Genomic DNA, 11488 nt, shown 5'->3' with positions numbered 1-11488 from the left:
TTGGCCTCCAAATCCATAATTAACAAACAAAACATGTAAATGACTATTTTGCTGGCCATTTGCTGGTGATGGACTTAAAGATAAAACATGAGCATAAATAAGCTGCTACCAAACAACAAAATGTGGTGTTTTTGATTTCATTTTTTTTTCTGTCCAGGACCATTACATTGACATCTTTTTTTTTTACAACAATTTAATCATCTGGTTAAGTTTAAACTCTGATACGATTTGGGAAAACATCATGGTTAAATATATTTTCAGGCTTTTTTTTTTAAATCAAAATATGTGATGCCAAATTTTTCTTCCAGCACAATCTTCTTGTTTCTTTGTCACCTAACAACAGTTACATGGTCTCATTTTAAGAGTAAACCAGTATTTTGATTTAAATTTCCCCCCAAAACATTAGCTTTTTATAAAAGTCAGATTTTGAAGTTCAGGAGCAGGGACGCGCCTGCAGCACTCCCCCTCCACACAGCTCATGCCTGTACACACCTTTAGCATTGGAGCTAGCTTTGAGTGATCCCTAGTTAACTTTTACCGCCATGCATACAGCACACAGCGTGCATCTCATCGATGGTGTGAGCCCTACTTTTGAACATTAAGTTGTTTTTTTGTCGCTTGAAATCAATGAGAAGGAACGGTAGGAGAGTATCCCTCCCAGTCCAGATATTCCAAAACATTCTCGCTCCCAGCACGTCAAAAACAAACGCTTGGTCACACACCCTCCGCCTCAGACCCCTGACGCCAAAAGTGCCCTTTTACGTTACTTATGTGCGAAAAGGTTTTTTTTCCCTTTTCTGACTGCAGATCCCAATGCAGCGTTACACCAACGCGATGGGATGTCCACAGCCAGGGCACCAAACAAGCTCATTGTACCTCACCCTAACCTTATCCTCTTATTAAACCTTCCCCTCACCCCTATCCTAACCTTAAGGCTTGGTTTATGCTTGACGCATTTACTTTCCGCTTGGTGATGCGGCTCGTGGATGAACGTACTTCACAACTCGCAGCGTTTATGGTTCATGTGGCTTGTCCCTGCGGTGAGCCAATATTCTCCCAAACTGTAGGGGGCAGCATGGAGCTCTACGGCATGCATCCAATACTACACCATAGTAGAAGTAAAAATTACTGTTTACAACATGGCATTTCAGCATTTTTAACAGCGTCCTCGTCTTTTCTGACAGTGCGAGCTATTTCTCTCCAAGAATTATTAACAACATGTTGATCACAGTGATCTCTGAGAGCTGAATCATACAAATGTCTGTATTTACGAACCTCTGCCATGCTAGTTCTTGCCAGTCCGCCATGTTTTTCCACGTCTGACTGTCTGCGTGGTTAGAAAATTTCCTAGGTGCGCGGTGCGGAAAGTTTGGGCCGTGCAGAGGCGCGGTGGAGGGGCGTGGTTGTTAAAATGACGCAATTTAGCCGTGCGAACCTCGCGGACGCGTCAAGCATAAACCAAGCTTAACCATCTTGCTAGCGAACACATTAGTGATGTGTCGGTCGCTGTAAAAGTCGGCTCTATGAAGCGAATGGCGGGAGCCGCCTCGTCATTGGTCGGGTTTGGACCGAGCCAACGCGAGGGGGAGGTTTCAACTACCAAGGTGGAGGTTAAAAGTAGAGGGTATTTGTAACCTCCCCCTCGCCAGATGGTATGTTCTAACGTTCCCCTTGGGCGGCAAATACGGAAATTCACAGTCAGAATGCATGGGAACCAAACGCTTGATCACAGTGAGAGTAACGTTTTAGGTAGCAAGAGGGTTAAGGTTAGGATGAGGGAGAGGGGAAGGTTATAAATAGCGAAACGTTAAGGTTTAGGTGCGGTTAAATGAGCTGGTTCGGTGCCGCATCAGCGGATATGCCATCACGTCAGTTTTACGCTGCATTGGGATCTGCAGTTACAAAAGGGAAAAACCCCTTTTCGTACATAAGTAACGAAAAAGGGCACATTTGGCATCAGGGGTCTGAGACGGAGGGTGGCTGACCAAGCGTCTGTTTTTGACGCGCTGGGAGTGAGAATGTGTTGGATATCCAGTACAAACCAAAGACTTTTTAATTATCACCCAGCATTAGCCTCTTGTCAAACACCCATTCATAAAATATTGCATGATTCCATTCTTGTCTCAGCTGCACTGCATCTTCCATGCACCCTCTACAACTAGAATTACAGCTTGTCTCAGTGGAAAGTGAACCAGACGGAAGCCTCTCGGGGTATATTTTAAGAAGGTGATGCTAAAAAAAATACACGAAAAAATCATCTGCCTTGGACACACTCGAGCATTTCAGCTTGTCAGTTGTATGAAATAATCAATGAAGTGTGCAGGATGTGGGAGTGCGACTCATCCACAACTCCCTGCAGTGTTTAATGAGTAAATATATTTCCTTTAAAATCACTGTCCAAGAAACCGTTTGATTACAGCGCTGTTGTTTATGGTGCTTGATTGCCTTCTGTAGGAAAAGAAAACATACTGACAACCTGTTCACCATTCCTGCTGAAATAAACCACTTGACAACATCACAGAAATGTCTGGAGAGTGCTTTTATTCAGCGAGTGCATGCACACGCTAAACTTAACAGACTTTGTTAGGAACCCTGTGGATTCAGACACATAAACAGCAGATAATTACAAAGTAGAAGTTTGTCCCCCTTAAATCCTTTAAGACATGTTGGCTAACGCTGTAACTCTAGCCGCGGCGAAGCTGACCGCACTCGCTGCACTGGAAAACAACGTGATACTTCCTAAGAGGCGGTGGGGTCCGCCAACGCAAACACAAAGGGGTGTGGTTCTCCTTCAGGACAGAGCTGCACGTTCAGCTCTTTGGAAGATGCTCACAGTGACGGAGTCTATCTCCGCCCTGGTCGCCGTCAGCACTTTTCAGAGCGGATGCATGCACAAGGACAGGCTGACAAATTGGTTCTCTGGCTGACGCCCAGCAGACGGCAGAGATCAGAATGTGGAGCACAGAGGAGGTCGGCGAGGTCCGGGTCACCGAGGCCATCCTGGATGTTATTTCATCCCTCCGGGGCGCTAATACGGAATCAATTTTCTCACCCTAATGATCCAGTAGCAAGATGCAAGCTTGCACGACTCGGAGTTGAAGTAAATCCGTGCCAAAATTATTACAGTAAGCCAATAAGTAACGTGCACAGATCTGCAATTACTTATATGCTGCAGAGAATATTTGTTTATCCCATTTGAATGTGCTCATTTCGTGTAGCCTAGCGAGACCAGAGAGCGAACCACAGAAAATGTTTGAATAACCTCAAGAACCAGGATGGTTCTGGAAAGAACGTTTTCCCTTCCTTCCCATTGATCTGGGATCCAGTGCATCTGAGGACACGGACTCTGGCCTGAGTTCCGAAACACGATCCCTCCACACTCTTCAACTCCTCATCTTAAGCACACAATTGTCTTTTCAGTGACCTTGTGGTCTGTTTTACTACACTCACCAATTTCACTACTTACTGCTGGTTGTTTCAGGGGAAGAAGAAAAAAGAACTTGTAAGGCCTCATCAGTCTTCAGCCATTCGTTTCTTTTCCAGTGGCCGACACTTTTGCTGACTTGGAACTTTTTTTTTTTTTTGCTCTTGTCAGCTCAGCGTTTTGTTGTCTCTAATCCCGCGAACATCCCTCAATCGATCTGGTCTTTTAACGAGCCGAACGTGACCAATTTACAAGCGGTGAAACGAGGCCAGATGTGAAGCAAGTGCACGGCGCTACCAGAATATCGGCAGCTAGATGAAAGTTTGGAGATTCTCCCTCTTTCTCAGTTTCAGTCGACAGTGGAAATTCACTGGGACTTGATTATAGCGGGAGAGTGTTGGCTCAGCTGTGCGCTTTAAGAACCCATGATGTCAGAGCCTTATTTTCCTTGGAGAGACTCTCATCAGCTGCATTGTTCCAGGAAACCATGGTCTGTTCACTTAGTGAGAAAAAAAACCCAAAAGATTAAAAAAAAAATCCATCCTTGCGCCCGCATCTTAGCTGGACTCGGAACGCCAACCTCTGGCTCAGCTCCCGACACACAAACACACACATGTGAAGCGTCCTGCGTGGAGCATCACATTTCCTTGGCCCTGGAGCTTCTCACTGTTTGTCTTCTCTCTGGTTCTGTTTTTCATCAGAGGATGAGAGCCTGTGATGAAAGGCAGCGTGTTAATACGGGACTAGGAAACGACACGTTGGACCTAAAACAATCGCGAAACGCCGCCGCTGCTGATGTCATCAAGCTCAGACGTCTCAGGCCTCTGTACGCCATAGCCAGAGTGATGGAAACGCCAGCGATGACCAGTGATGCAAGCAGCTGTACCTGAGGCTGTTCTTGTTGCGGTTCCAACTACTGCGATTCGTCAACAGTTTTGTGAAACGTACGGTGATGACTTCCTGGAAATCAGGATCTGACCAACACCAGATAAAGACTTTCCCATCAGAGCAAAGTTCACAGGATCTTTTGGTCCATTTCCTGCTTTTGCGTTCCATTTGAAGTTCATAAATTCAGCCTGTTTGAAAAATAAATCTGGTTAAAATGAGGGCAGCTTTATCTAAGAGAAAGAAGGAGCAGTGAAGATTAAAACAACAGAGAAAGAGAGAGGAGCTCGGGCTGAGGTTGAGTTGTGCTGCTGCTGGAACGGCTGTGGCCCCGCGGACAAGTTCAGCTCCTCGGTACAAGTTCTCACCCTCCAACAATAATACTTACAAAATAAAGGGCTGACCGCTCCAAGTAAAATCACTTCAGCTGAGATCCAGAGTTATTATTCATGCCCTGCTTCTCCATTCCTCCGACGGCTTCTCTGATGTTAATAAGGTAAGCCCTTTGAGCTGGGAACAAGCCCACGAGGAGCTGTGTCAACGTTTTCTCTTGCCTCTGCCTTTCCACCATCAGCTGACGGTCGGCACTTTTGTCTTTTTTGCTTTGCAATAAAAAAAATCTAAACACTTGATTGTAGAAACTAACAAGTTTAGAGCATTAAAATTCAAATTTAGGTGGCTAATTTGGCCGTTTTGATTGTAAATAACAACCATCGCACCTGCTTCCTGAATGGCCTCTGTAGGAATGAAGTTTACATTTGTCCAGACTGATGAGCTAACGGCTAGGCTGGCCAAAGTGTTGCAGCAATCTAAAAGACAACTCAGATTTTAGAAATACACAGCGCAACACTATTTCATAAAAAATAAATAAACACCGCCATCATGAAACGTAAATGTTGAATATGGACCATGAACACCACAGCGACACCTAGTGTGTGGAGGTTGTAGTTGCAACAAGAAAACAAGATTTCCAGCCGCCGGGATACCAGGTTTGCTGCCAATGGATGAAGTGACCAGCCAGCACCATGTCCAGTGACCAATCATACAGAGTAAGGACTAATTTCTAATAATAAGTTTAACATTAGAACATCTTCTGGGCTCAGAAGCAGCTCCGTGACTTGCCGAGTCAACCATTTTCCACAGGACCAGCCTCGCTGTGCTGAGCATACTGTTTCCCATATTTGGCAACCCACAACGGTGACCTTTATTGGCTGGTAGGTGTAAACATAAACCCAGTGTTGTGCCCATCAAAATAAATAGATGTTTTTAAAAATTCAAATGTAGCTTTTAAAGGAAAACTGTACCTTCATCCTGCTCACCTCTAAACGCCCTGTGCAGGCATTATTTTGTAAATGTAGCTTCTTATTAAATTGTTCCATATTCAACCTTTAAGTGCAACATTTAGCTAGTGATGAGGATATTAATGCCTATAAATACCTGTATGATTATAGTAGTGGCCTGATTTATTAAAAAATATGTTTTAAACATTTTAATATAAAAAAATCCAAAGTGTTGTGAGAGAATGAATCAGTGTCGAGCTTTAGCTCTGCTCTTCTTTCTGTGTCATTGTATCAGAATATTTGTGCTCTGTTGCCAGGGAGACATTATCATCCCTGGGATTAATGGACTTAATTAAAATACTGCGTAATTAGTCATATCTGACAAATACTTCAAGAGCAAGTCACCTCCAAATCAGCCTTTTTTCTCCTGATAAACTATATAAATACGTGTCTAATCGTGCTGCAGAGACACGTGTCGTCAATAGTTTACCACTTTAGTGCATTTTTGTTAAAATTGAAATATTCTGCCTAAAACTGTCAGTGTTGTGCCGTTGTCAGGTAAAAACTCTGCACTGCATTTGAATTTAAATCTGCCATCGCTATTGGCTAAGGGGTACCCTAGAACGTTAGCTGGTACCATATGATGTCACAATGTCGTTGTGAGTCTGTGTGTGTATTTGTTAGCGGCTCCGCCCTCTCGGTCTGCTAGGCAACAGCATTTGTTGCATTTTTCAAACAGGAAGTGGGAGTTGAGTAAGACTCTGGTAGGGGGTGACTTGCTCTTTAAAAGAATGGAGTTTCAGTCAAATGTAATTAAATAAAGTGGGTTCATAAACTACAGATTGGTATTGATCATGCGTTAAAAGGGCTGAGAGTTTAGTATCTACCTCCGCCAAAACATCGTGACAAGACGTTGTTGCTATTCTGTAAATCCATTTTACTCTTGAGAAAAAGCGAAAGTTGGATTTGGAGCATTACACTTAGGGTTGCAATCAGACTAGCTGTTAACTCATCAATCCTGAAGCATTGTTTCTCAGATCAGAGGCTGTTCAGGAAGCCGTCTGCCTTGGTAAATAAATGCTCTTCCATCATGTTTGGTACCCTCAGCTGGAGGTGTGATGACGGCTCAGTGAGCCTCTCCCTCTCACCTCCTGCTGAATTCATTTCAGCCAGCAGAGCTTAAAAAAGATGATAAATATAATATTAATTTGTGCCCTGTGACCTTCATGACCCCAATCTGATGGGAATGGATTAGCACCCCGCCATATTTCCCCTTCTTAAACCACTCCACGTTAATAACATCGAAGCGCATTTCGAGTCACCTTTAAACTTCCTGTGACCTTTAACATTAAGAGGTCGATGAGTTATTTCGTTTCAGCTTATAAAGCAGCTGAAACGCAGCAGTCAGGGTGAGACGAGATCCGATGATTTAGAGCCAACTCTGGGTTACGATGATGTCCGTCTGCTCAATACTGCTCGCCGTAGCAGTGTTCTCAGAGCTGAACAGGCTCTCGGTAATCATGGCCGTGCCTTCCGCTAAAGTTGAAGACGGCGCTCCAGAACAGGAGGTTATGGACCAGATTCTTGGTGACGAGACCCTGACTGAGCCTGCTGTGGGCCCCTCCATGTACAGACGGAGTCTGATGCTGGACAACAGCATGAAGGATGATGGGATTCCAAAAGTCATCATTATACCAGTAAGTCTTACAACTTTCTAATGTTTGAGCTGCAAATGTAACTTCTTTTGGTCTACCGTAGGTTTTCAACAGTTCTAGCTCTTCGCCCTCGTTTGTCAGGTTAGAGAAACTCTGTATGGACATTTTTAAATGGTAAAATGGTAAATGGCCTTTATTTTATATAGCGCTTTCTAGAGTCCTGGGACCCCCCAAGGCACTTTACAACACAATCAGTCATTCACCCATTCACACACACATTCACTTGCCGGTGGGGATGAGCTACGATGTAGCCACAGCTGCCCTGGGGCGCACTGACAGAGGCGAGGCTGCCGAGCACTGGCGCCACCGGTCCCTCCGACCACCACCAGCAGGCAACGTGGGTTAAGTGTCTTGCCCAAGGACACGACAGCGACAGACTGAGTGGGACTCGAACCTGCAGCCTTCCGATTACGGGGCGAGCACTTAACTCCTGTGCCACCGTCGCCACCATTTAAAGACAGCAGTGCATCTTAACCATTCATTGTGACATTTCATGCAACTCTGTCCATCGTTCAGCAACACAGAGCACATTATCTCAGCTCTGTGACCCGTTTCAATTCTCTCATCTACTGTGAAGCCAGTGTTTTACACACACTTCTATAAAATGATTTTACAGCAGCGCTGGAAAACTGGGGAATGCCATTACCTAAAAAAGTCAAACGATCACAAGTCTATTAAGATTTTTTAAGTCACGGTGGGAGGAATTATGATGCATCAGTGTTCCCACCAAAGTTCTGGCTGCAATGTACCTTTCGAGCGTGTCTCCAGTGTGTCATTAACATGGCGGATGTCTCTAACGGTGACTGGGAACAAAGACGGGAGACAACGAAGACACCTGGGTGAACCAGAGCTATGAATGAACACGTTTGTCCCGCGGGGAGTTCCTGTGTCTTGGCTCAGCCAGTGAAGTCGGACACGACACCTGCACCTAAAGTTCCAACTTTAAAAGCTGTTTCTGGAAGTTAACAACCCAAATTTCACGTGGTGCAGAAATAAGAATGAATGTGATCTGAAAATGTGATGACTGGTTAATACGTTTCAGAGAGGACACGGTGTTCGTGAGCTGAACTCGGCCTTCACCCGCAGCGTACCTCGGCTCTCAGAGAGAGGCTTGAGCCACCCTCCTGGAGAGCTCCCACTGAAGATAGATCAGCGAGATAAAGACCTTGACAGTAAGTATTATAAAAGTCCTGCTTCTAATAAATTGTTTTAAAACTTTTCACTTTTCTGTGTCCATCATTTCAGATTTCCAGGTGTTTATAAATTCACTGTTTGCACCAATTCCTTCCATTATTTCTGCAGTGCTGCGGTGTATGATCGGACGAGTGTACAGACCATGCTGGTAGGCACGGGAGCTTCTCCTTCTCGAAGACATCGATGATCTGTTTCTCTGAAAAGCGTCTCCTTGTGCAAAAACTTAAACAAATAAAGGTTTATTAAACATGAAGCCTACATTATAATTCAATAAAAACTTCACCACCTGGTATAATGTAGGAATAAAGTGCAGTGATGAAATATGGACTCTTGGTTTGTTCAGCTTCCTCACATCCTCCCTGCTACTAGACGTAAGACTCACTATGATGTAGGAAAATTAAATGTATGAGTCAGGATTGACGAGTTAGAGAAAAGTCAAAGTTTATATCCAAAAGATGAGACTTTTTTTTCCCATCTTGCCCAAAAATAAGCTAAAGAATTGACATTGAAATTTACTAATTAAAGAGGCATTATGGAAATTTGACAGCCAAAACATGTATAGAAATAATAAATGTCTTCTTCATACATTCTCCTGCAATGCCCTGGTCCTGTAGAATGAGCCCTGGCATTTTTACTGTGATTGCCTGTTTTTCTGTAAAATCACAGAAAAAGAGAGATGCTCGGGTCGAGCAGGCTGCTTCATGCGCGTTCACGCTCAGGCATCGCCCGTAGCATTTGCTATCCGTAGCTTTAGCAGCAGAGAGAGAGGTAGTGCCACTTTGTCGCTGTTCCTAACGCCTAGTGACAAAGCTAGCTACATTTCTGAGGACCCTTAGCTACTTTCTGTAGAACTTTCTTCTAGATATTTCCTGCAAATTAGCAACAAAATAGACATTTTCACTTTGAACCGTTCTTTGGTTTGACGTTTCACGTGTCATCAAGGATATAAAAGTTAGATACTATGAATGTTGCTAGAGTGTTGCTCACCTTGTAAGATGGCTGACTCCCATGCAGAGGACCTGGGTTTGATTCTGGGTGTGAACATAGTTTCTTTTTTACATTAATGGTATATTTTTTTACAGTAAGATGCCCACATTTTTATTGGAGACTCGCCGAATGGCATTGAATTCACAGATAAAAAAATGCGGGTTCAACTTTCATTTTGGAACCATTTTTCAAGCAAGGGAAGGGAATGATCTGAGCATGCAGGAGGACTGACCCATCATAAACCTTTGTCGGCTGTGCTGAAGAGAAAGGTACAGAACCAAATTATTTAATTAATTAGCTGCGCGTTCTCCTGTCCTCTGTCCTCCGGGCCACACACACCCACACACACACACGGGACTGTCAGCTGTTATTTTTGTTAAAGAGTGTGCACGTACAGCATGTGCGCCTCGTGCACGAGCCTACTATTGAAGCTGCTGTTACGCTTTTGGCCTGAGGGGGCAATCACGAGCATAAAAATTAAAAAGTCCATGAAGTCCTTTTAACTAACTTCTATCTTATATAACAGAACTGGTGATTGGGATAATGTATTTCAGTATGTAAAGTTGGCTCAAAGAAGACTAAATACCAACTAATAATGTTGTAGGTCTAAATATTAAGCCAAAGCAAAACATTAGTGACCTAGACGGCACTTTTCATTCTCTTGTATTTCTGCTTAATTTCCATCTTTTATATGCAGTTCATGAAAAGAGACGTTAAAGCTGCAATCCGGAGCTTCCTCGGAATTATGACTGTTTTAGAATTCCAAAAAAGTGGAATAATGTAGGAAACAGTGTCACTTTTGTTTTTGTTGCGCTTGCCCCTCATCCTATAGAGCCCCATAAATTGAGCGCCGATCAGCCTCAGCCAATAGCGTAAAACCTAGTTTACACTTCTGTCTGCAGAGTTAAAGAGATATGCCACGTCTCTGAGCATGTGGGCGGAGCAATGAAGTCTGGTGTCCTCCTTATATTAATAAACAAAGATGGCCGTGACTACTGTTGCTTTTGGATACTTTGATATTAACAGGAGTGGGAATTGATACGTTTTTACCAATATCGATGCAATTGTCGATTCTATCGATCCATATCAATTCCAGAGTAAATAGGTGGCAAAAAACTATTTGCACACGGTCTCCTGCATTATGACTGTCAGTTTATTTATTATCAATTGCATGTATCGGTTGGAAAAATCCTTCCAAATGTTCTTTATGCTCCTTGTGAAGGAAGAGTCATCTTCTTGCTGTAGCTTTTGCAAAATGGGAAAAATCTCACCACAGGTCGGACCTCTGTCGCTGGAGCCTGCTAGTGTGGAGGTGTACGAGACAAATGATGTTAACGTGATAAACAGTATTACTTGATTAGTTACCGATTTACCGGTCGATCTACCTCACCTATGGTCATGAACTTTGGGTAATGACCGAAAGAACAAGATTGCGGATACAAGCGGCCGAAATGAGTTTCCTCCGTAGGGTGGCCGGGCTCAGCCTTAGGGATAGGGTGAGGAGCTCGGACATTCGGGTGGGACTCGGAGTAGAACCGCTGCTCCTCCGGATTGAAAGGAGTCAGTTGAGGTGGTTTGGGCATCTGGTCAGGATGCCTCCTGGACGCCTCCCTGGGGAGGTGATTCGGGCATGTCCTGCCGGCAGGAGGCCCCCGGGTCGACCCAGGACACGTTGGAGAGGTTACATCTCCAATCTGGTCCGGGAACGCCTTGGGGTCCTGCTGGAGGAGCTGGTGGAGGTGGCCGGGGAGAGGACGGTCTGGAGCTCCCTAGTTGGGATGCTGCCCCCGCGACCCCGATAAGCGGAGGAAGACGACGACAGTATTAACAGAAGAGGACGTGCAAACGTCATCGCTGCTGCGTTGAAATTCACTAGTCCAGAGCGGGTCAAAATATATCATCAACTTTAAGTTATGGCATATTTTGTGCACAAATGCTTTTTCACATTTGTTGTGTTTCCTCCCCTTGAACTTTGCAAGTTGTCCTGTTGTCATCCTTGCTTG

General features: G+C 44.3%; 1 protein-coding gene across 1 annotated transcript; it reads left to right on the top strand.

The window, feature by feature from the left end:
* Positions 1–6968: 6968 nt before the first annotated feature.
* Positions 6969–8751, top strand: pmch (pro-melanin-concentrating hormone). The gene is made up of 3 exons (XM_070554050.1): positions 6969–7286; positions 8347–8476; positions 8607–8751. The coding sequence occupies exons 1-3, from the start codon at positions 7041–7043 to the stop codon at positions 8648–8650; spliced, it is 420 nt and encodes a 139-aa protein (XP_070410151.1). The 5' UTR covers positions 6969–7040; the 3' UTR covers positions 8651–8751.
* Positions 8752–11488: the final 2737 nt, after the last annotated feature.

This window comes from Nothobranchius furzeri, chromosome 1 (assembly GCF_043380555.1).
Source record: "Nothobranchius furzeri strain GRZ-AD chromosome 1, NfurGRZ-RIMD1, whole genome shotgun sequence".
Classification (NCBI taxonomy): domain Eukaryota; kingdom Metazoa; phylum Chordata; class Actinopteri; order Cyprinodontiformes; family Nothobranchiidae; genus Nothobranchius; species Nothobranchius furzeri.
The sequence above is the reverse complement of the archived record's forward strand: the minus strand, read 5'-3'. Positions and strand labels throughout refer to the sequence as shown.